This window comes from Cajanus cajan, chromosome 3, assembly GCF_000230855.2.
Source record: "Cajanus cajan strain Asha chromosome 3, NIPB_CcT2T_4, whole genome shotgun sequence".
NCBI classification, from domain to species: Eukaryota; Viridiplantae; Streptophyta; class Magnoliopsida; order Fabales; family Fabaceae; genus Cajanus; species Cajanus cajan.
The window spans coordinates 72,263,927-72,291,073 of record NC_138519.1 but is presented as its reverse complement, the minus strand read 5'-3'; the positions used below and the strand labels follow the sequence as shown (position 1 = coordinate 72,291,073).

General features: G+C 26.9%; 1 protein-coding gene, 2 long non-coding RNA genes and 2 other non-coding genes across 5 annotated transcripts; all 5 read right to left on the bottom strand.

Annotated features, from left to right (window-relative positions):
• Positions 1-813: 813 nt before the first annotated feature.
• LOC109814789 (putative protein phosphatase 2C 25) lies at positions 814-2,919 on the bottom strand. Its single transcript, XM_020379297.3, has 4 exons — positions 2,439-2,919; positions 1,834-2,172; positions 1,332-1,511; positions 814-1,197 (listed from the first exon to the last, which is right to left on the bottom strand). Exons 1-4 carry the CDS (start codon positions 2,817-2,819, stop codon positions 1,045-1,047), a joined length of 1,053 nt encoding a protein of 350 aa, XP_020234886.1. The 5' UTR covers positions 2,820-2,919; the 3' UTR covers positions 814-1,044.
• A 10,022-nt stretch (positions 2,920-12,941) lies between these two features.
• On the bottom strand, positions 12,942-15,583 carry LOC145956595 (uncharacterized). Its single transcript, XR_014432836.1, has 3 exons — positions 15,259-15,583; positions 15,025-15,135; positions 12,942-14,367 (listed from the first exon to the last, which is right to left on the bottom strand). It is a non-coding gene; the product is annotated as an uncharacterized LOC145956595 (long non-coding RNA).
• A 2,848-nt stretch (positions 15,584-18,431) lies between these two features.
• Positions 18,432-25,794, bottom strand: LOC145955875 (uncharacterized). Its single transcript, XR_014432619.1, has 3 exons — positions 19,245-25,794; positions 19,024-19,128; positions 18,432-18,654 (listed from the first exon to the last, which is right to left on the bottom strand). It is a non-coding gene; the product is annotated as an uncharacterized LOC145955875 (long non-coding RNA).
• On the bottom strand, positions 24,783-24,871 carry LOC114916934 (small nucleolar RNA snoR31). The gene has a single exon (XR_003805604.1). It is a non-coding gene; the product is annotated as a small nucleolar RNA snoR31 (small nucleolar RNA).
• On the bottom strand, positions 25,225-25,309 carry LOC114916933 (small nucleolar RNA SNORD25). The gene has a single exon (XR_003805603.1). It is a non-coding gene; the product is annotated as a small nucleolar RNA SNORD25 (small nucleolar RNA).
• Positions 25,795-27,147: the final 1,353 nt, after the last annotated feature.

Below are 27,147 nucleotides of genomic sequence, written 5' to 3'. Positions count from 1 at the left end.
CGAAAATAAATATAATGTAACGAAAAGAAATAATGTTATAGTTTTATTATTTGAATATTTTTATAATGGAACAAAAAACACTTATTTAATTTACTGTTTACTTTTCAAATTAGAGAAGAAGAAAAACTCAGAAGATTGAATTAATTAATAAAATAAAATGAAAAGTTGTTTTATTTTAATCCTATTTTAAACAATGAAAGCTGACCAACAGAAAATTATCAGGATATATATAGGGAGGGATATAATAAAAGAAGAATGTCTAACTCAACTTTATTAATTATTATTTACCTTGAGAAGTAAAAATCTAAATGGAAATAATAACAACATTTGTAAATGGGATATCATACTCCTGTATGTTTATATAGAAGACTATGCTTATATATATAAGAGATGTGCATCATGGGATTTGGAACCAACTAGGTGATAAATTACTCAAAATTAACTTGTGGAAGCGCAAAAATCATATTCTTCTCTTACAATTAATCACAGCTTCAATATCCATAAGCATAGTCAGGTAAACAAACAGGATCACTTATTGGTTTGGCTCTTATTCTTGTAAGATATATATTAAGTAGTTCAAGTATAACGATCCAGAAAGAATGATGATAACTTGAACTTAAAATATGAATTATACACAATAAATTAACACTTGTTACAACATATGAGATATATAGTTTGCATTAGAATTAGAATACAAATACAACCCTTCTTTACACCCAAAAAAGATGCCCATTAGATCAAGATCATTCTACCAAAAAATTACTTAAAGTTAGTGCTAATTAATATCTTCAACGAAACGATGTCATTCGTCGGATGTATATATATATATATATATATATATATATATATATATATATATATATATTACAGATTAAAATTTAAGTAAACTTAATTAATTTCAGCAGCTTCAATTCTTTCCATTAACCATGCTCACATTCATAATCTTCTGACTGATTCTACATCTGAAGGCTAAGAATATGAAAAAAATAGGTGGAGGCCCCATGCCAATACCCTCCCAACCTTTCTTCTTGCACCAATGAGACTTCAAACATAGTTTTGCAATTTGATAATCATAACACTTATATCATCAACAGAGCCTCGTGACACAGATAATTCTACCAGCTTTTTACAAGCCAGCAACGGTTGCTGTCTATTGTTCCCTACTCGAGCAATATCCACTGCTTCCTGGTTGCTAACCTGAAACAAGATTCAAAATAGAAGCATAATTAGTTGATGTAACCGAATAATAATAATAATATCATGGTGCAAGAATTATCAAAATAAAACTACTCCATTGATTAACATGCATTTTAATTGATTAATATGTATACCTTTTCCCATAACCCATCTGAAGCCAAGATCAACAAGTCATGCTGCGGTTCAATTTTGAGAACTTTGGTCTCAGGTTCAGCGATCACCCATTGTTTCAGGTTTCTATCTCCAATTCCCCTAGAAACAGCCAATGACCCTTGGATCCTCCAAACACCACGGCACACATCAACATAACCACCCTATACAAATTAACAAATGTCAAATTAAGAACTCGAATGAGGATAAATTATTAGATACTCTTAAATCACCAAATATCTATATATAGTCTTAGTCAAATTAATTAAGAACTCAAAAGAGAAATAATAATTAGTGGATCTAATATCTGTTGAGAAATCTTGTTACCATCATCTTTAATAAGAATCTTTTCTAATTACATTCTTATACATATAAGATTATAACTCAAAATCTTATTTAAGATGATGTAATAATTTCTTCTAATAAAGAAAATGCTTGAAAGAAAAATTTCTAAGAGGATGGTGACTTGGTTAATCAATTAATTACCTGAGTCTCAATTCTGTCCTTTTCATCTTTCCTTGAAGGTTTGTGATCAGATGTGAGGGCTTCAGCCACACCACCTCTGCTAATGACAGCACGACAATCACCAGCATTGGACACAACAAGGTTACCATTCCTAATCAACGCTGTCACACAGCATGAACCACCATGAAGATCCTCTTTCAAGAATTCAGAATCTGTGTTGAGATACCCATGCTTCACTGCCTCCTTGATGTCACTTTCATCTCTTCTAACCACCTCATCCAACACATTCTTTTCCAAGTTGTGTGCAGCGAATTCCGAAGCCTTTGTGCCCCCATGCCCATCAAATATCCCGAAAAAGGCCTAAAAAGTAACCAACATTGCATGTTAAAACTCATTGCTAATGCCCTTGCATATATCCATCATGCATAGATGCACAAATCACTAGAACAAAAATTAAGCAACAATCTATATACTTCGAAATCAAATGATAAATAGCAAATGTAGTTAATTAGCATCATTCAATTTTATAAATCTTAATTAAAATAAAGTTTTTTTTTAAATGGTCATTAATTAAAAATTAGAAATAAAAAAAAGCCAAAAATAAGAGTTGATTTAATAATTATTACCTGTTTTGGTTCACCACGAAGATCAACGGCGGCGGAGTAACGGTCCTCCATGTGGTGCCTCCTTCCTCTCTTGCAATACACAGAGAAAGCACTTCCGTCAGCTTGGACGACGGCGTCCCTGGCGGGCGACGGCGCCGTGACGGGGAGGCCAAAGGCGAGAGAAGCGACCGGAATGTCGAGTTTGGCGGGTCTCTTCTTCTTGAGCAAGGGAGAGGAAGGTGGAGAGGTTGAGGAACAAGACGGCGTCGTAATGGGAAGAGAAAGCATGAGATGTTCTGCGGTTGCGGAAGAGTTGTTTTTGTTGTTGTTGTTGTTACTGTTGTTGTTGTTGTGGAAGAGAGAGAAGACCGGGGAACTGGGAACTGCCACGGAACAAGACATGTTGCAATAACAATGATAACGTTGGAACTACGTTGTTATGGAGCAAGCTTCTTCTTATTCTTCTTCTTCCTAATTGCGTTTGCTTTGTGTTTGTTTGGATAATAATGAGAGGGGGAGAGAAAAAGGAGCGGGTATTTATAGGAGACCATCATCATTCGAGTATGGGTCAAAGTAGGACTTCAAATATCTTTATTTGGATTCAATATTCATATATTTTTAGTCCTAATAAATTATATGGATTTTCATTTTCATAAAAAATACTATATATATATATATATATATATATATATATTATAGTCATACACAGTCAAAAGTAATAATTCCATAGTCAAACGTGTGAATTATTTAATATAGAATTGGTTTAATGAATTGAAAATATATACCCGGGGTTCAAATAAGAGAGCTTTATTTGGTAAATTAATTTAACGAGAATTAATGTTAAATAAATTTTGAGAAAATATTTAGAGAGAAAGGAAGGTTTGAGAAAATATTGGGGAATGGTCAAATGTTAATGTTAATGATAAAACTTAAAACGTTCTATGGTGTTTGACCGCATCTTTTTTGGTGGCACCCGTGGATACCCCACGTTCTAATTTGTATGGCCGGTTTTCTAGAATTTTGGAATTAGCACAGTCATGTCTACGGACTATTTCTCTATTCTGTGTCTGTGCTGTGTAAAATAGGTCGGCGATTTCTATGATAGTAATGTTTATGGTAGTTTTAAAATATATAAATTAAGATAAATTTAACATTGTAAACTAGATTAACTATTTTCTAATTATGATAGATTAGGCAATCGAGTGTTGTATAAAAAATTAGAAGAAATATTGTTTTGCCTTAATTATAGGGCAAGGATCTATGAAATTGTGAAACATGGGATGACAATAGTACAATTAAGTATATTATTTTTCTTAATATTTTATAATAAAAAAGTAATTAAATTAAATATAAATATATTTAATGTATTATTATTCAGTATTTTCTTTATAAAATCAGTGAAATAATTAGTAAAGAATTAGAATATAAAGTTGTTCTTTCTAATTTTATGAATGGATAAAATGTGATCACCGAAATAGTAAATTTTTGGCTATTTTAATTAACATTTACTGTCACTGCTTGGATCTCAAATAAAAACTTGAATTATAAGAAAGCACCCCAATAAAGTATAGAAGATAAATTAAGAAGGCAAGAATGTGTCAAAAATTCGAGAAAATTATTAATATAAGTAGACATCCTTTTCCTTAACCTTCTCTCTGAATTGTTAAGCATGGCCTACCAATAGTAGTACCCAACTTTTTAAAAATGGTTTGCATGACTGCTTATAAACCGGCATCAAAATCTGTGAACAATTAAACGTTGACTAGAACAAGTGACCACTTTTTATAAAAATATAGGAAAAGAATAATTAAATACATAATTAAATAATTGTGTTGAATGTGTACTCTAGGAACATCTTTTAATCTATTAAGATTTGACTTAAGCACTGCCCTCTTTTTTGCTAATTTATATATATAATTTTCTTCAAGAAAAAAACAATCTTAATTACTGACAAAATTTATAGTCTACTAAATCACAAACTAATCCTACTTCTGATACTGTAATTATTGTAACTTGGTGAGTTTTCAAACATAACATATATATATCAAACTCAGATTTTTTATTAAATAGATTATCTTCACAATTATATAAACATATAATATATATTTAATCATTACATTAACCCATCAAATTAAACACAATCTTATTTAAAACACGAAAAAATTCAACTTCATTGATCAATAAGTATATTTCTGAAGAAAAGAACAACTTCATTGATAATTAAGACTTGAATATATTTGTTCAATTTTGAGCGCAGGCAATAGCTATTTAGCTAGGGTTGGTGCATGTTGGCGAGGTCAATTCCATCTCATCCTCATCTTTTACCTGCTGGCTACTGATGTGGACATTTTCAAAAGTTAACATCTCTATTCTGTTATTTGCTATGAAACATTCTTAATTTAGTTAATGATTTCCCAACGTTAACGTCACAAATCAAAATCGTAGCTAACTCCTTCATCACTTCTATCACTACCTTTGCTTTGTTGCCTCCTAATTCTCTTTGACTCGGCTACTATTCTTTATGAAGAAGTCAGTGATATATGTTATTATAAATTTTTTATGTAACCTTTGGCACCTGTATTTATAATGTTTGTGGAATGAGTTTCCTTAAGCATCTCCTAGAATAAGAAACAACGCAACCGTTTTTATTAATTGTTAATTAAATCCAAAGCCAATATAATTTGTAACTTAATTATAGACGACATACATCATTAAGTAAAGAATCTAACTGTTGTTGAATATATTCTGGTATATTTTAACACTATCAATTAATTAAAATTTATTTTATTTAAATTTTAAAATAATTATAGCAACCTAGGTTGCTACAGTAATTATTATAAAATTAATAATCATATTAGATATATTAATTTTTTACTAAATAATAACCCAAAATGAAATTCTCTTTGATAAAAGTAAATATTCACACTTTATAATGTGATATAGTCAATCAAAAGTTTAGTGTTTTTATTAGAATTTTTATGCAGCTTATGTTTCTTTGCGTCATTTAGAGAAGGTCAATTAATCAATCATACTCTGGAAACTTAGCCAGATATCAAATGATGTAGCAATATTTTCATTGCTTTAAAAAAAACATTTTATTTCATTGCGTCTAATTCTTTGAAACATTCGCATATGATAAACTTAGCCAGATATCATATGATGTAGCAATATTTTCATTGCTTAAAAAAAAAAGAAGCAATATTGTATTCCATTGCGTGGAGTTCTTTGAAACATTCGCCATACGATATAGCAATTCCTCACATTTATATATTTCTCTTATTTTAAAATAATAATTTTTTAAAATTAAAGATTTACCATGTTAAACATCACTATAAAACTAAAATATCCCAATAAGATTGACATTCTAAAGTCTACCAATCATAACATAAAAAAAAAATTATGTATGACACGAATTTTATAAACATAAATATAAAAATCGAGATTTATTTAGAAATTATATAAAGTATAATAAATTTATTTGAAAATTTTAAAATATGGGATGTGATAGCCTGCATGTAATAACGGTTCCTTGAGATGTGGTGAAGATTGCGGAGGAGGGCTTGGCTTGTAAGGGTCGTTAATTCCTACATATGTCAGTGACTCCTTGAGATGGGGTGGAGGGGTTGGATGTGTGTGTGGACCTTCATAGTCTATTTCTGCCACCAGACTTTCAGAATTATCTGTAATTACACAATTAAATAGATAAAATATTTTTAATATAACAAAAAAAAAAGTTTTGGTCCGTATATATGTAAACTATATTTAAAATTTATTTAAAATTATGAAATCATGGCACAGTCTCAATAAATAAGAAGTAGAATTCACAAAAACTTTAATGTTGAATAAAATTTTGCAATAGTAAATATTGAATTTCTAGCATTTTGCTCATGCATAATATTAAATAATCATATGGTGTGTATAATTTATAAAATAATTAATGAGTGTTAAGATGCAAGTAAAGTCCGACATCATTCAAACAAAAAGATGAATATAGGTTTATATACACACAGTTGTCTCCACTAATTAAGAGATTTTTTGGGTAGTATCTAAAACCAAAATCGTGAGAATTAAACTCAAAGCGGACAATATTTTATCAATGTAGAGACATGTACATGTGTGTGGTAACTCTCGGTGCACAATAATGTGATAGTAATAGTCTTAACCTTCATATTTCTCGGTAATAATTAAAAGAACAAAATAGTCTCCTCTCATCACTTATTTCTTAAAGTAGGCTTCATATGTGTTGGAATCGGGGGAAAATGAATGTGTTTATGCAAGCTAGTAATCCTCATCACTTAGAGGAGATTTAACAATTTTTACAAAATCTAAAAGAGGTAATAATCTATTATAAAAAGGCATGCATGATTGGAGTATTATTTTGCATGTATACCTGTAGGGATGTCACGGGCAAAGCAAGCTACAATGAAAGCAAAAAAGAGGCAACATAAAAAAGTTGAAGAAGCCATCTCTAATTTTTCTTATGAGGTTTTGCTATTGCGAAGTGGTGTTTTTATAAAGTCTTTCAATTTAGTCAATTTGACTATATTAATGAAATTTTAAATAATGAAACAAAATAATATTGACTAATTAACAATTCTTATTAATTATTATATGAAAATTTGTTACAAAATCAATAACATGTCAGCAAGTATAATTTCTCACAAATCAAAAGTTTTGACCAATAATTTATTTCATATAATGTTCTCAATTAATAAAGTTTTAAAACTTAATTTTCATGATTCATACAATATTACTATTGATAAAATTATTGCAACAAATTATTATCTTATATAACAACATAAAAAGTTGAACAACTTATCTCTAATATTTTGAGGTATTGCTACTAAGGAGTAGTTCCTTATATAATTTTTTTTTCAATTCAGTCAATTTGATTACATTAATGCAATTTAAAAAATGAAGCAAAATAATATTAAAAAATTATTAACTTATAACTATAGATTTAATATATTATTTAGTCTCTAAATTTGTTTTTTTAAAATTTTTTTAATTAGTCTCTAAATTAAAATAATTTATAATTAGGTTTTGCATCTTTTTATATTTTTATAATTCTCTAGAGTTAGAAATTTCTTTACAATCCAGAAAATATACATATAAATGAAGAAATGGAATAATAATCTTTTTTTTGTACAGGAAGGTAATAAAGAAAAAAAACAAAGAAATTATAAGAAATTACAACTGAAAGAATCTAACACTCATTGCATCAGCTAACAACAAACCTCTCAACTGGCGCAGGCATATGAGTAACTATTTGAAGAGATTCTCCCGAGTTCAAACCCATCTTGGATAGGAAATCTGCACACCGATTCATCCCCTCCCGTAAAGAATGTGTAAGAACTCCACTTTCTAACCTTTTTGTCTCATCTCCACAATAGTTAATATAATATTGTTAATTATATCTATGAAATAGATCAAAATCCCCATTAATTAATGAGTGACAAAGCATGTGTAATAAAGAATCTGAGGTACAGGTGATATTCTTATACCCTCTGTCCCAAACCACACATAATCCATTATAGATATTAAGAATATTTTTGTAAAATTTCCCAGATCTTAAATGAATTTCTAAGTACATAAACTATTAAAATATATATAAAATTGGTTAAAGGACCTAACTACAAAATTTTCTAGTACAATAGAACCTAATTGAAAATCTTTAAGAAATTGAAAGACAAATGATGTATTAAACCTAATTTATATTGTATGAGAATTTTTTACAAATGTAATAACATGCCGGCAAATCTAATTTCTCACAAATCAAAAGTTTTGAGCAATAATTTATTTCATGTAATTAAATTTTCTCAATTAATAATTTTTTAAAACATTTTATGCAATAACTGATTATGAAAATTCATATGATATTAATATTTATAAAGTTATTGCAATTAATTATTATCTTATGTAATTCATTAAAAATTTATAAAAAATAAATAAAAATATAATTAATATTATCTTTAGTTGAATATGTTTAATCCTTATGCGTATTAATGCAATGTTTCTCAACACCATTATCAAAATATTATAACACACTATCAATTAACTGAAATATATTTCATGAATAAATTTTTCAATGTTATTATAAAAATCACTAACATTAAAATAATACAATAACAATTTATTATTTGATAATACTCCTTTTTCCAAAATATTAGATTTTATCATTTTAGAAAATATCTTAAAATGATTAATATTCTCACATTTCAAATGTAATATATATTTTTTTTGTAATTTTCCCCTTTATATATTATGTTTTAATATTTACTATTTTGTGATTGTCATGTTATATATATATATATATAAAATGTTGATACCATAATGTCAAAGTGACACTTTCAATGATTTTTTATTGAATGCAAATTCAATATATCCAATCATTATATTTGATGATATATATTAATTAGATCAAATATATAAACTTGTTTACAACTTTAAAATACTTGGTAATTAATTATATCATTTTATTTTAACGTATATTAATAATAGAATTTGTATTAAAAAAAAGTGTGAGATAATATATGGTAAACACGCGTATGGTGAGATTGGTCAATTACATTTCCCAATCATTGTATAGTGAGATTGGTGATTTTGGTGTGTTGTAAGTAAAGTTTATCAACATTGTCTTAAATTATTTTGGGGCATATATGGTGTTCATTTCGTTTTGGATGAAATATTGTGGATTGGCAGTTGATAAATGAACTTCTTAATTAAATAACTTTTATACCGATAATTTTATCAATCACTATAAAAGATATGTTAAAAAAAAAAGCTTGTGCATGTAGAGAGAAATTAATATTTGGATATAGATGAGTACACCAAGAATCTCTTATTGAAATTAGGGCCAGGCATAAAATGGTAACATGATATCACATTCTCTTATTGGGAGATTAAGATAGTAAAATGAAAGTTTTGACAAGTATATACTATGAGCATGTTCTTAGTAGTACTATCCATGAGAATATGAGATGGAGTAGCAATGGCAATCAGGGACTAGGAGGGGTTGGGGGTCTGTATGGCTCGTCAAAGCCTCTCCTTATCAATGAGTCCTTCAGATGGGGGGGGTGGTCCTGGAGGGGGGTTTGGATGCGTGTCTGGCCCTTTATTGTCTATGTCTACTGCTACACTTTCAGAATTATCTGTAATACATACAAAATTAAAGGATATATAAAACATTTTTTAAATCTAATATTCATAAAAATAGAGGACAAAAAAAGACTACTGCATCTATACCTGTGGTTATGCCACGAGCACTGCATGCAACAGCAAAAGCAAAAATCAAAAATAGACATAAAAACCTTGAAGAACCCATCTCTAATTTTTATGAGATACTGTTGTTTCACTTTGGTGAACAATGATGCTCTCTCTAACGCTCTAGGGGGTTATAAATAAGGTTCTTGACTTCATGTTACGTCTTCATACTTAGTACACGAATTAATGTTATATGTTACAAGTGTCTGACCAAATATTATCGTGTCTTTTTCATAATGACCAAATATTACCGTTTCCTTTTTAATAAAGAGGTGTAACACTTTTACCTATCCATTTACCAAAAATACAGAGATATATAAGTTATAACTTTAAATTCAAATTGTTAGTTACGATTATATGCTTAAATTGATATTCGAATTATTCAGTCCTTCATTAAATCATAACCAATTTCATTTTTTTATTGCAAAAATTGTTAATTATTGCATGAATTTTTTTTAATATTTCTTAAGAAAATATACTTTAGGAGAATAATTTGATTTAACAAATATGTTTTAAGAAATTAATTTGATTAATGTTATAGATTTTGATTGTTTTAATTTAGTTATTTTTGTGGAATTTTTAATAAATTATTAATTCTTTTATTTTTTGACATAAAATTTATAGTTGTTATTATTCAATTTTATTCATTTATTTTGTTCCATTTATCATTTACATTATAATTTTTTTATTAATTATAAAGGTGAAATCTTTATTTTTATCAATTATTGTGATATTAATTATTTTTATATATTTATTTATTTATAACTATTTTTAATATTTTTTTATTTATAATATATATAATGTAAAAGAAGATTTGGAGGGAAGGAAGAAATTATTAAACCCCGAATAGAATAAATATTTCTCCTTAATTATAGCGAATATATAATGTTACAAAAATTTTAGATTGTCTTCAAACATTTTAAAGGATTAATTTCTTAAAGTTTAGTTAATAATTAAGATGATTGTCGAAAGAAAATAATATTATTTTTTGATTACATAAAATAATAATATCTAAAATTATACCAATTGAATGATATTTATATTTATATTTATTTTTAAAATTATATAATATAATATTAATAAAAACATATATAGAAATACGATAATATTTAATATCACACTAATACTATCTAAATGTTTTTTTTAAGGGAATGCACTATAACAAGTATTATAATTATTTTAGGAAAAAAATATGAAATGTTTAACTAAAAAATTGAATGCATAAAATATACAATAATTATAATAAATTGAAATAAATATTAAATTAATTGAATTGATTTTATTTAAAAGATGCATAATTATTGTATTATTTAATAAAAAATAATGAGGTTAATTTGTGTTAATGAAATAAAATTAACTTTTAAATTATAATATTATTTTCTTATAAAGAAATTAAAATATCATTTTAACCATAATTTTCTAGATCATATACAGTATAAATGTTTCAATTTATACGAAAACTATCATTAAAAACAAGGTTAGATATTAAATTATACGAGTTATCAAAATATTTATGTACCGCACAAATACTTATATACTTTAGTATGAAAGGTGTAGCTGATATTATTAAGTATGTTATGTGAATAAGAATTTGATTATCTGTACTTACGGATGAAGAAGACTAGTACTTTACTGAAAAATAATAAACCATTCTCAATCATATTCTATCTTCTCTATAGAGAAAATAATTATATATATTTAACGTTACATAAGAAAGATACAGTCAAGTATTAATTATTGATACACTGGACGAAATTATTTAATATGGCAATACAATATAACAAATAATTAAAAAAAAGAAAAACACACTCGAGGAAACAAATTAACATTAAATACTTGACATTCATCATATCATTCAACAAGAAAGCCTTTTAGTTGCCGCTGCCGGGAGTGACCCGGAGGAGTGGCGGCTGACGGCGAGGGGGAGGGCGGTGATGGAGCATTCGCCAGAGTGGGGGCAGAATGGCTAAGTGGGTAATTTATTATTTACTTGAAAGACAAACTTATACACTTTCTTGGCACAAAACCATATGCATATATATATGCCAAACTTTTCACCTCTCTAAAGTCATGTTTCTTAATTCAAGTGTGAAATAAGTTAACATGTTAAATAATATATAAATAAAAAAATTCATTTATCTAATGAATACATAATTTAAGATCTTAGATTATATTATAAGCTCAGTTATGTTCTTTACTTACTATTCATTGTTAACAATATGCGTATGAGTAACCACGAAGTAGTCATTCTCTTAGCTCATCACTGCCAAGCAATTAACTCACCACTTTCTTTTTGGATAATTAAGAAACATCACAAGAAGAAAAACATGTCATTCATAACTTATGAACCCCATAAAAATCAACCTCAGCCACTATCACCACCACCACCACCCTATCCCCATAAGAGAGACTCCTGAAAACCAGCTCAAGCCTCTGCCCATGAGAAGCTTCTCAAACCACTCAAATCTTCCGTAACCATCTCACATAAGCCTCTAGCTAGCTTTACACATATCACCTCTTCCACAACCAACTCAACCCATATAAATAAACCCTCTCAACATACAACACTTGGGTTACCTTTCTTTTTCATCCTCCTTCTCTAAAAAAGAACCCTCGCATTAATTAATTTTCCCTCATCATCTCAAATCACACACCGTGATCACCAATGTGAAGTCACCACTGGGAAACACGAATCTTGGTGAACTTCACGTCAACGGATGCATGGAACCAGCACTTAATCACACCAATGAAAGTTTTCTTATATTCAACTAAGTTCTTTTTTCTCTCACCCTTTTTGCGTCAAAATTGTGCACATTTGTTTTGCATTTATCTTTGTTCCGTTTATGTCACGATTCAGTGCGTGTAGTTAAGCTTCATATTATATTTTGTTTCATTATTGTGAGTATTGGGTAGATGTTGTGTTATGTGCTCCACCTTTTGTTTTTTCTTTTTTGTATTTGTTGTTCATGTGAGTTTTAAGTACCGAGGCTATGTGTCATGACAAGCTTTTGATGCATGCAATGAATATGTGGAAAAGTGAATCTATGCATGCAAGTTTAACTTTTTTGCTTCCATATTTTAAATTAAAAAAAAAATTCAATGATGCATATAAATCTCAAAATAATGTATTTAATTATTATTATTATTATAAGCTAATTATTTATTTTAATAAAAAAGATATATATTAATATGACTTTTTTTTTAACTTCACAAGTTTTAAGACGTTGAGACAACATGGTAGTTTCAAAACTCTTTTAAAATAAAGTATTTTAAGCTCTAATTATAAAGAAAGTGATTTAGTTAAAATCAAGTAATATTTAATAGACAAATGATTGTTTAAATGTGATATTCTCTTAATTCTAGAGTTTAAAGATGTAAGTTATAACAACTTGTTATTTATAACTGAATTATAATTTGAAATCAACTTTGATATACACTTATATTAATTTTATACTTTAAAATCATAAGAATTCTAAATTTTATAGAAACATAATTTAATTAAAAAAAATACTAATATACAAATATTTTCTATATAAAGAATTATGCAATTCTAGTTGATCTATTATACATGAAGATATGTACAAGAAGGAAATCATTCTTGTTGAATAAAAAATAAAATTAACAATATCAACTCTCCCTTTTTTATAACAATAATAATGATAATTTTAATTCTCATTAAAATAAAATAAGCACACTTGTTAAATAAAATATCTTTGATTATTATAGTTAATTTTGATTAATTTAGGATGAGATAAATATTTTAAAAATTATAAATAATTTGTTAAATTAATTAAAAGTAATTGTTTGTACGACAAACATTGTAAGATGATATAATTAACTTCAAATATAAAATCTGTTTTCATAGACTACTTTCTATTTTATAAATTTTTTTTTATTTTTTATAAAATAAGCATTGATGGTTATTCCTTATTTTTTTAATCTATTTTCATCGTCTCATAGTAACCTTGGTTGCTATAGTTGTAAAAAAAAATTTCATTTTGTAAATAAAATAATTTTGATGTAAAATAATTTAATGATTATTTAATTTTTAGAATTTTTTATAGAAAAAAGGTAAATTTTAACTCAGGTTCATTTAATTAAACTCATAAAAATCATTATAAAAACATGAAAAACTATTTAAAAAAATAGCCTCTAATTTTATTTAGATTTATATTTTTTGTCATTTGAGTATTTTAAAAAATTGACATAAAGGCATAAAAACTTTTAAAATAATATTTTCAAAAGCAGTTCTTATTGTCTTAAATATGATTGCAATCGAGATACACATCATAAACACAAGGAAGTTATTACTATCTTATTATTCTCGTGTTATAATAAATATGATAATATAAAATATAATAATTATTTTTATTTGATAAGAAAGTATAATTTCTTTTAATCGGATTAGTTATTATAAAAATAAAGTAATATTTTTAATTACTATTTTATATTTAAGACAAAAATTAAATTTCAATCTCTCATTAAAAAAAGATAAATACTAGATTATTTGAACTAATAATTTTTTTATATAAAATATTATTATTATTATTATCATTGATGATTAGTATTTTACAAGTATTGGTGGTAATTTGTTACACAGGTGGACATGCATGTTCTGGTGGGCATGGGTGAGTACGTACCCCAGTATAGTCTATATTTACATCTGTTATCATTGTGTCTGAATTTTCTGTAAAATCAAACAATTATGTCAAAACAATTGTCAAAAAGAAAAACTTGCAAAAAAAAAAAAAAAAAATGGAAGAATTCAATATGATTATTGTTTACATAAGAACCGTAAATATAAATTTATTAGAAACACTTCTAAAAATATATATATAAAAAAAAGTGAAATAAGTTTTCCAATTTGCAAAACAAATAAAGAATTTTCTTGTTACTCTTTCTATTATATTTCTTTTGTCAGTTTTGACTTTATGTATATTGTAAATTAACAAATACAACTATTTTAATTCGTGTATTACACAAGTTAAATATTTATTATGTATAATTTATATTTTATAGTTATAATAAATAATTTGTATTATGACATAAAATTATTGATATTTTATGAAAAATGTTATAATTTAATTTACAAATAAAGATGATAAATAAAAATTAAATTAAATTGGGAAATATAAGAATCTCTAAAATCTTTCTTATTATAGAAAAATGCTTTAAAATATTTTTGTTAAAGGTCTCTAAAAATATTTTGTGTAAAATAACTAATTATATTTAATATATAGGAGTGACTTTAAATAAAATACGAACAAAAATATTTGTTTTAAAAAAAAAAAAAACACTTTCTTTGACTTATTTTAATGTAACAAATATTTTGAGATGAAGATACCCATAAAAGTTGAATATGTTGGAATTGGGTGCGTGACTCCGTATTCAAATTGTGGCAGTGATTGATGATGATGGTCAATGTCAATGTTCATGTGTGCCTTTTCATATTGCTCTGCTGATTTTGGTAAGGAGAAATAGCAATTATTTCTTACAATTAAATTATAAAAGCAATAATATCTAATCGTATAATAATAAATATAAAGAAGAAAAATAAAGGACTGAAATAGAGCTATACCTGTGGGAATTTCACGAGCAGAGCATGCAAAAGCAAAAGCAAAAGCAAAAGCAAAAATGAAGCATATGCATAAAAAACCTGAAGAAGCCATCTCTAGTTTTTATGAGATGTTGTTGCTTCACTTTAATGTAGAATGGTGTATTTAATTAACTCTTTAGGAGATATAAATAAGGTTTTTGACTTTACGTTACGTTTTTGATTGGGTTATATTTATTACGTATTAATGCTTCTCGCTGGCTGTTTCGTAAAGTTAACCAAATATTACCGTTTTTCTTTTTATGATAAAGAGATATAAAAAGTATTAGTAATACGTTGTCAAAAATACTTTTCTAATATATTTAACTAAATTTGTGTTTCGTAAAGTTGACCAAATATTAAGTATTAAATATGTGTTTTCAACAAATTTTAACTAATTAATATATTTCATTGATATACGTTATGTATTAAATCTTTCAGTAAATTAACTTTTGAATGAGTACGTTGTTTTTATTTGTTTCTTCTAGGTTTTATGTTGTATTTTATGTATGGACAAGGTCGATGCATACGTGTATAAAGCAACCAACCGAAAAAAGTACCAGATCGGATACTTAGTCTCTAACATAGTACCAGAGAGATGTGGTATTTAGAGGGTAATCAATGGACTAATCTCATAAATGGCTTAGTGTTGCAGACTAATGTTGTGGTAAATCCATATTGATACTATTCTACCTTGACATATATAGTACCATACTTCCTTATTTAAGTGAGAAAGTTTAAGAAGTCAAATTAAGTTATTTATACCTTGTTCTCTTATGAGGCATAACGTTGTATTATACCTGACCTGGTTGAGATGGATCTAACATTTAGATTTGATAGGGTCAAGTCACTTAAACTGTTCAACTCAGTTGTAGGAGATCCTCATAATTGATATGTATAATGACACATCAGTTGTATTTATATATATGTAGATTATGTTATTCTATTGAAGGTGTTGAGGCGGATGATAGTCGAATGAGTGTTTGTGTTGTTTTATGTTGTTTGTAATGTATTGATGATATAAATGTACTTGTTTGGTAATATGTATATATGCATGCTAAAAGTGGTTAAGTTAAAGGTGTACAGATGTATAGGTTGTTATCTAATGAAAGTTGTGAGTGTGATGTTGTCTAATGACTATGTGTTATATTGTATCTATAATGAAGTTACCTAGTCGCACACGTTGTTTGAGTGCCTTAAGTTGTATGACAAGACCTGACATGATGAAATGAATGATGTTCATTTTGAGCTATTTATGTTGCATGTTGTTATATGACATTGTTTTTGTTTCACAAGCTTATCCTGTATTTTTTCTTGTAGTTTGACATTGCTATAATCATACTTGGTATTAGAGCAGGATAGGTTTAGCGGATTGAGTGATGTTGTTCAGTGGTGAGTCACGCTGGAGGTAGCTCTCTTTTGTAGGTTGTTACCCTAATGTAGCTAGGTCTTATATATATGTTTTTGACCAGCTACTAGGTTTATTTTGTAAACAGTAGTTATTTCTTTTGTATGAAGAATGTATATATGTTCAGGAACATTTTGTTTTATTTCTTATATATATAACTAACTGCTTGCATGAAATTTACCTGCTTGTTACACAATATCCTAGGCAAATGTTCGATGCTTGTGCTTCCACTTAGTTGTTATTGAACTGTAGAAATTGTAGTGACCAAGCATGTTATTACAATTATTAGTTCTTGAACCCTTTCTTCCATTGACCATTAATCCCATATATATTAAATACAAATATCTATTTTGCACAAAAGTGTTTTCAGGAAGTTTTTCTTTAATGAAAGGGTTTGTAAAAAAAATTTAACTTCTTATCTAATTCAATTTTTATTTATCATAATTATTTATCAATTAAATGTTAATTATTAAAATAAATTATCAATTATTAAAAATATTTTTTATAATATAAATTATTTATTTATCTAAAATATAATTTATATGTTTAAAAATAATTATGTATACTAATTGTATATATATAAACATAATTTATTTATATATAAAAAAATTTAAAAGTTTTAATTATATTATATATAATAAATATATTTCTGCATGTGCAAGTTAAAATACTAAAACTTTTAGTCTGTGTTAAATCCGCTGCTTTAACGTAGGTGTTCGTTGTTAACATCTTTATTTTTTTTCTTTTTATAAATAAAGTGAATTTGACGTAAAATAATTTAATGATTATTTTTTAGATATTTTTTTTATAGGAAAAAGGTAAGTTTTAATTTATGTTTATTTAAAATCATAAAAATCATTATGAAAAAATTTAAATTATATTTTTAGTCTCTCCATTCATTTTTAAAATTTAATTTAATTTTACTATTTTTAAAATATTTAATTTAATTATTTAATTTTTAAAAAATATTTAATATTACCTTTCCATTCAAATTAACATTAATAGTTAATGAAATTATATGAAAAAATAAAATTTATTTTTTAAAAAAATTAAAGAATTAAATTGAATATATTTTTAAAATAGTAGAACTAAATTGAAGATTTTAAAATAGTAAGATCAAATTGAATAATAATTTATCTATTTTTTTTGTGTTGATGAATTCAAATTTTCTTTTATTAATCTTAACAAGATCGTAAATGATAACATATTAAATACTTGAAATTATAAATAAAAAAAATAGATTATTGAATAGGTAAAATAAGATTTAAATTTATATGAAAAAAAATGTTAGATAAATTTTTATTCAAATTAATTTCTTTATTTATGAAATATTTAATTTAGACTTTTAATTTTAAATAATGTTCAATAGTATCCGATTTTATTAATGTCATTAATATTAATTTAGATAAAAAGATTTAAAAATAATAAGACCAAATTAAATCTTAAAAATATATAAACAAAACAAAAGCCTAATTTATTATATTTTCATCATTCGATTATTCTGAAAATTTTAATTAAAGGCATAAAATACTTTTAAAATAATAATAACATTTAAATAAACATTCCTTATCGGCTGAACTATGTTTGGAATCAAGATAGATATCATAAAAGTCAAGTAGGTTATTACTCTCTTATTATTTTTGTGTTGTAATAAATATGATTAATATAAAAAAGAAAAATCATAAGAATGTATAAGTCATTTTTATAAAGTCAACCTCTATAGTGTATAGATAAAGATAAAATGTTAACTTCAATCACAACTCTATATTTAAGATAAAAAATAAATTATAATATTTAATTAAAGAACACAAATACACATCATTGAATACACAATATTTATTATAAAATATAACTATTATTGCTAATTATGAGTAATTTAGAATTATTGGTGGTAACTTGTCACACAGGTGGAGGTGCGCATGAGTGTTCCGGCGGACAAGGGTGAGTATGTGCGCCTTCATAATCTATATTCTCTGTAAAACCAAACAATTATGTCAAAACAATTGCCCCAAAATAAGTCAAATTAAACAATTGCAAGACTTCATCATCATGATTGTTTCCATAAGAATCGTAAATATAAATTTCTTTGAAACACTTCTAAAATTTTTTATAAAAAAAAAAAAAGGTGAAACAAGTTTTTCAATTTGTAAAAGGGTTAAAGAAAACAAATAATATTTATTAGAGTTTTGAATTTATGTATATTATTAATTAACAAATACAGATATTTTAACTTGTACACTACACGTGTTAAATACTTATTATATATAAATAATATATTTGAATTTATAAATTATCTATAAATAATAATGTAAGAAATATTTTGAGATGAAAATTGAAAATACCCATAAAAGTTGAATGTATTGGAATTGGGTGTGTGACTCTGTATTGGTACTCTGGCAGTAATGGTTGATGATGGTGAATGCTCATGTGTGCATCTTCATATTGCTCTGAAATTTTGGTAAGAAGAAATAGCAATTATTTCTTACAATTAAAATATAAAAGCAATAATATCTAATCATATAATAATAAATATAAAGAAGAAAAATAAAGGACTGAAATAGACCTATGCCTGTGGGAATTTCACGAGCAGAGCATGCAAAAGCAAAAGCAAAAGCAAAAGCAAAAATGAAGCATATGCATAAAAAACCTGAAGAAGCCATCTCTAGTTTTTATGAGATATTGTTGCTTCACTTTAATGTAGAATGGTGTATTTAATCAACTCATAAGGAGATATAAATAAGGTTTTTGACTTTGTGTTACGTTCTTTATTGGGTATAGTTATTAAGTATTAATGCTTCAAACCAGATTTTTCGCAAAAACTAAATATTACCGTTTTCTTTTACATTTTTTTAATTTCTAATAAGAGATATAGTTTTTCTTATTAGTAGAGAGATGTATCATCTCACTTTAATTAAATTAATATTATATGTTTAAAATTTTGTATTTTATATTCTTATATTTATATAATGAACTCATTGATAATTTTTCCGGGAATATTTATGATTTACTATTTTATATATATATAAGATGATAATTATTATTAATTTTTATATTTTCTAAAAAAATTGTGTCCATTAACTCATAATTTTAAAAGAGTATATTGGATTGAGATTTTAAAAAATTTTAAAAGATTTTTTATTACAAGAAAAATTTGTGATATTCAATTAAGACTTTTTTTAATATAAAAATTCATGTGGTATTTAATTAAAATAATTAAGATTTTTTTAAGATTATATCAAAATATAATGGTATTTAATTAACACAATTAATATCTTTTTAGGAGTACATAAATTTTTTTTTATATTTAATTAAGATTTTTTCACTAATTTTTTTTTGTTGATATTCAAAAACATAAAGATTTCAATGGATTATTTTGAATGATGGATTTTGTGAGACTTTTTAGTAAAATTTACATACAATTAACTCATTCAACAATCTCATAAAAATCTTTGAGATTTTGCTTGACTTTTGTTTTCTTGTTTATTTCTCTTTTTTTCCCACTTTTTTTGTTTCTCTCTTTTTGTTACCTCTCATCTTCCCTTTTTTAGTTATTTGTCACATGTCCTATCAGAGTAAAACCCAACATTGAGGACTAAGTCTCATTACCTACATCATCAATACCATGTTGATTATTACCTGCAAAAACACAAGAAGAAAATATAAAAGAAAAGGGATTGAAAAATATTTCACTCTGGCTCACGATGCAAGAATATAAATTAGCTAGCCAAACACAAATAACACATATAACATGATATAGCATACATAGTTACACATCATCATATCTAACTCATTCATAGCATAGTAAGCAATAACATATAAGATTATAATGCAAATGCAATGGGCATGAACTACATGCTATCATGCATGTTGTGTCAATAAAAATATCACATATCACACTTGTGCATTGTCGCTAACAACACACTAGAGTAGTCTAGGAGTACATGTCAAGTCACACCTTCTGCGCATTTTCATGAGGCAGGACTAAGACTTCCAAATCGAGTTATTCCCAAGGTTAGCTCTCAAGCTTTTACACAAGAGACCTTCCCTAGCGGCATGTTTCATATCATACCCTTAAAAAAACACTTATGTACATGATTCATGTCAAACAGACTCTATGTATAACATTTCACATGATCTCACTAATTCATTGTCAACTAATCCCATATCATAAAATCATCAACCATTCTTAATATAGAAATTAACAATTCAACTATATCAATTAAATATTAACAAGAAGTGTCATAAGGGATCACATCACTAAAACTCATACATAGCTCATAATCATATGAATACCACACTTACATACTATATTTTCATAACTTAATATTGTACAATATTGTGTGGCTCAAACACCTTAGCTAGAGCTACATATATGCTATTAAGTTTATCTTAATTTTATTAGAAAGATAAGACAATTATCTCCAACTTCTATGTTGACCTCAAGAGCTAAATATGTTATTTACTATTTTAAATAAATACAAAATCATAACATTTCAGCTTAAATCTGGCAGTCTAACCTTTGCTCATAAATTTGATCACAACTTGAGTTCTAGACATCATTTTTATGTGATTCTAACGACATTTGAAAGCTAACATCTAATGTTATAACTTTTATGAAGATCACAAAACCTAATTTTGTAATTTAAATATACTCAAAAGGCTTATAATATATGCACGTTATATTTTGCACACAAAATATGAGATTTATCTTTTAACTCACATAACTTGGTCATTCCTTAATATTTTTATGTGATTCTTAAGTCTAAAATGTAGCCCCAAATGTGTAATTTCTAACCCAACAATTGGAACTCAATTTCATTAATCACACACAGAGAAATCACATAAATATCAAAGTATATTCATATTAGAATTTTCATAACAAGACACAACTCTCACCCAAATTCTTTTCTCTCAATCCAATCGGTAAGAACTCTACATAGGTTACATTACACTTCTAAAATATACAATTTACATACACAACAACTATCCTTTCACTATCATCACAACAAGTTCCTTTAGGATTTTCCATGGAAACTTACAAAGACCTTAAATCATACAATTTTTCATCCAAAACATGAAATTAATCATTCATTCAAGTAATTAATGCAATTAATTATGAGTGAGAAGAATAGGAAACATAACAGAAACATTAGGGGAGACTCCTCATACATAAGCACACAACATACATAGGATTGGGGGTCAATTTCACTACCCGACATATAAATCTACACCCAGAGCGAGATTTTTTCACTCCCTTCTTAATTAAATAAGTTATAGATGATGGATTGATGGGTATGCGACATCAGAGTGACTTCCTTTCTATTTCTATCCTCCGAGCTCTGAAGCGCATACATGAAAATAGAGGCGTAAAAAATATTTGATCAGAAAACTTCTCTTTTAAAAATCTTAACCCCCCTTCCCCCCTTTTAACCTTCTAGTTAAACATATTAGCACAAGTTATCCAAAGATCCTTTCCCCTTTTAATAAAATATTATACTATTTTTTAACAAAATATCATATAATATATTATAAAATATATTACATAATTAAAATAAATATTTGATTACTCCTATTAATAAAATAAAAATATCAAAATTCTTAATAAATATTTATATTATATTTTATGAAAAATAGGATGTTCCAAGGTTAGTTTTTATCACTAAATTAAATTCCATTGGATGATCCTTTTTTCATTATTTTAAAGTAGCATTTAATGAAACAATATTAGGTTATGACATATTATTTAATAGGGCTTCATACTTAATTTTTTTTAGTACATATACAAATAAACTTATTTATCATTAAATATAAATAAGTCATAAAGATGCAAACTCTTGTATAAATATATTTAGGTTAATATTTTCTTATTAAATTTTGGATTAGACACAATTTTGTTGTCTATAATAATAAATAAAAGTGATATATTTTCCACCAATGGTCTCTATTTTGATTGAGACCATTATCTTTTAAAATTTTCATTAAAAAAAAACTTATTTATTTTTATCTAAATAAACCTTTTGTTTTTTAATCTAGACTTGATCTTGTAACTTAAGTAATTGCATTCTTCTCATCTCTTACTTTTCATCTTATTGAAAGACCAGACCATAATTATCCTCCAAAATTCTTATCTTTATTTATGAAAAATAAATGTAAACATGATGTTTCTTATCCTAACTGATATACATTATGATAACACGAGAATATTTTTTGCATGACATTAGCCATACAAAAACTTAAAATTATGGCATAACAATTTGTTTTTTTTTTTCCAATCGAGAAGACAATGTTTACAGTCAATATTCTGTGGGATGAGAAGACAAAGCTTGTGATAGGAAGTGGGCTGATATAAGGACTATGGTCCACACATTATAGCTCGGGCCATATGAACATGCCAAGAATATGTTATTTTACATTCTGTCACTTTATTTTCTCATTTAGGTATGCTATATATTCAGTTGTAAACATTATGCATGAGGAGACCTAGCCTAGTGGTTGGATGGGAGGAGTTGAGGTAGAAGCATGAGGACCTAGATTCAATTCTCATTATGATCATCTTTGTAATCTTTATTATCTTTACGAAAAATATTATGCATGGAGAGACAACAAAAAAGTATTATCTCTTTCCTCGTCTTTTTCTTCTTAGGATGTCTCTAGTCCCCGAATTCTAACCTGAAATTGGACCCCATTAATCACACCCAAGCCCAAATTAGTCTCCATGCGTTAGCAAGTCAATTGGCATCTGAGACATTACAATTGGTGGGCCGCATATCCAATCATCCTTATTGATGGGGGCAACACACAATTTTATACAAGAAATAACCCCTCAATCCACTTCGGGTCATGGTTGGTAGTAGAAATGAAATTGAGTGCCATCAACTATGCGTGGGTGTACCAATTCATGTGTGTTTGGACCTTCTTAAATCTTAGTCTAGATCTGCCGGTATAGCCTTTTTGAATTCTCGGTAATAATATATAAACCACATGAAAATTTGACATTTTCACATAACCAAATTAGACAAATTTTAAATAAAAAACGTTTGTTCAATATTCATCTTAGACAATGATAATCATATGGTTCATGCAATCCGTAAAATAATCAAAATACACAATAATATTCAGAACATACTTATTTCTTAATAAGGTGATGTTGAAATAATAAAAAAATAATTGGTATTCAATAAATTTATTTTTAAATCTGTTTGCATAGTAAAATTATTAGCTCTAATACTATACATTTAGGAGGAAAAATTAATTGTAGACAGTTCTAACGTAAATGTGAATCAAAGAACTCCTGACGAAAGTCTCAAAAGGGTAGTTTGTGCTAACATTTCGCACGTTAAATGTGAATCTACAATGGAAGCTGAAATTTATGTATAAGCAAGTTGTCTTGAAGAAGAAGAACGTTTGCTAAACTAGAAAAGTAAAAGGAAGAAAACATAAATATTACCATGAGATATTGTTAAATAATTTTTTTAATAAATTAATACTGTAACATAGAGAAATATGCTACATTCGTGTCGAAAGATGCTACAGGTGGCAAAGGAATGCAGAATAATTTAGTTTTCAGATCAACCTCCTATTGAATGAGATGTAGAATGTTAGATCAGACAGAACAGATCATAATTCATACAGACAATAATAAAAGTTCAAGATAATGGAATTTGGAAATTGTAAGTGTATGAAATGAATATCCAGTTATCAAATCCAACTCATGGAAAATTCGTTCTAATCTTCATCGATATCTGCCTTGTGGAAAGGTGTTCTGTAATTTTTCTCATTTGATGAGTATCATAGAAAAAGCAAGAAAAAGGAAGGATCTTGAAAGCAAGTCCACATACATAAATCCAGCTACTACAAAGCATAGACAAGTCAATCAGAAAGACTCACATAGGTAGTAGATGCTGATGCAATTATGCAAGCCAAAAAAGCATAATAAAAAATATAATCTAAAAACACATCTCAAAATACCAAATGCACGCTAATACTTTGTACTACTATTTAGGGTGAAAAACAGACAAGATAACTCTTAAATCGGAAAACCTTTCCATTCACTAAACACAGCTTGGCATTTCTTGAAAAAGTGAAAAAGATAATACGCCAAGTAGATTCAGAAGCAAAAAGGAAGGTTTACAATCACTTTGTTATCTCAGATCAAGTGTTGGATTATAATCTTTGCTTCATCACTATCTACCAAAGCTATAACTCGTTATGCAAAATTTCAATACCCCCATTTCATAAAACCGCGGTCCAATTCAAGACATCATCAAACAACAAAGAAAAATGAATAATCTGCAAAATGACAAATCAATGCCAAGTGATTCAAAACACCAACCTAGATTATTAAAATACATTGATCCCAAATCATCAACCCTAAATTTTCCAAAGCATCATCAAACAAAGTGAAACACAATTTGAGCAAGCAATTGCCTAAATGCGAAACCATTATAACTTCCATCAACAACACACAAACTGAAGATAAAAAAAGGCAAAAATTTATACACAGTTGAAATGCTACAACAATTGAAAAACTCAATCAATACAAACATAACTCAGTCCCTTAGATGTTCATTAAAGGTTGCAATCATTCCTGCAAATCATTACAGGTCTGTAGGGCTCATCAAAGTTCAACATAGCGCAAACCCATTTCATCATTCTGCAAAAAAAAAAAAAAAAAAAAAAAAAAAAAAAGCAACAACCAGAAATAAAAATTATATCTTTTAGAAGAGATTTAGTAGCTCCAGTGTTCCCCCAAAACAACAGAGAAAAAGGGTTTTCGGTAAGGACATAAAGGGAAACACAAATACTATGGATTTCCTGCTATAATTTGAAATTCAGAACAAACGTTGCGAGAGAATACAAAAAAGCACAACACCAACATCTCAAAGGGTTGGAACCAAAAACCCTAATTTCAGCTTCGGTGGCCACAGACTTATAGGGATAATTTGGGCTTTGAGTTTATAGAAATTTCATGTAATTGGGCCTACGAAATTTCTATCCGGCCCAACGAAATTTCACCCTGTTATCTTTTGTTTTCTTCTTACAATTCTAACGAACACATGGCCCAAAACCATTTGAAGGATTTAGTATTTTCTTTACGAGTAAATCTCTGAGTTAATTATTGATTTTTTTAAATTATAAATCGGATTCTCAAAAAAAAAAAAAATCAGCTATGTCAAAGAAACAGTTTAGGCTACATATTAATGATTCATAAAACTGGTTGTTTTACTTGACTCACTAAATGATACCCTCTTAAGGTTATAATAATTTTAACGATATATTCTTTTATAATTAAAAAATTTCATGACTTATACTGTAAAATGTATAATATTATTCTCTTTTTAACGAAGCATAAATGAAATTTATTGAAGAGAAAGAATACACCGAAAGCATGTCAAAACTCAAAAGTACGTTATTATCATATCTCTCAAGTTAGTATTGTTTTTTATTTTTTATTTTGGTCCAAAGAATGTTTGTTGAGTTTGCTGCATCTATTGGACTGGGCTCTGTTATACTTCGAATTCTTATGTGGTAATAAACATACAAAAAATCATGGGCCCAACATTTTTTGTTCTTTCTCAAATGGGCCAATTCTACCAGTGCTGGTACTCAGTAGATTAACATATCAACCCATAACGCCCCTTTACCAAATGTGATTAAAGAAGTAAACATGTATTCTTTCTAATGCTATCAATTCAATTATTGGTTCGATAGCATTATATAAATAAATTATATTAAAAAATCATATCATCATTGAATTTACATAATGTGTTATTGTTTTGAGAGTATATAAAGGCTTTTAACAATTTTTTTTAACATTAAGTTTGAATTAGGTAATTTTCTGATTTATCTATTGATGTTGCACAAAGCATAAGAAATCCTTTTAAAATAATAATCTGTTGACCTTTCAACCGAACAAAATGATGTATACCAAACACACGAAAGAATAGTATAACCATATCATGACAAAAGCACAGTCCATGACTATATATATAACATTATATTGCCCCCAAAAAGCAAAATAAGTAATGAGTTTTCAAAATTATATAAGTAGTATGACATTTATATTTGTATTTTTTAATTAAAGATGGAAATTTGATTTTGACTGAGTTATGACCGAATAAAGCAAATGGTAATATTTAAAAAAAAAACTTACAAAGTGCATAATTATTACTGGTATTTTATTGGAATATCCATCATTCCTCATGACTTGGTTTGCAAAATGCTAAACGCCTCCTTAGCTATAAGCATGTGAAGAATAACACTCAAAACCAAAAAAGTGGTCAAATGACTCATTTTCCAACATCACTAATTGAAAATATCTTAAGCAAGTACAAACTATTGGGGGGATATATTGCCTCAGCCAAATTGTTTTGACCTTATCCAAACCACCAATTAATGTGTACCATATTTTGGTGCAAATTCAAGTCTACACAATAATATCATCTTACTACTAATTTGCAAGGAAT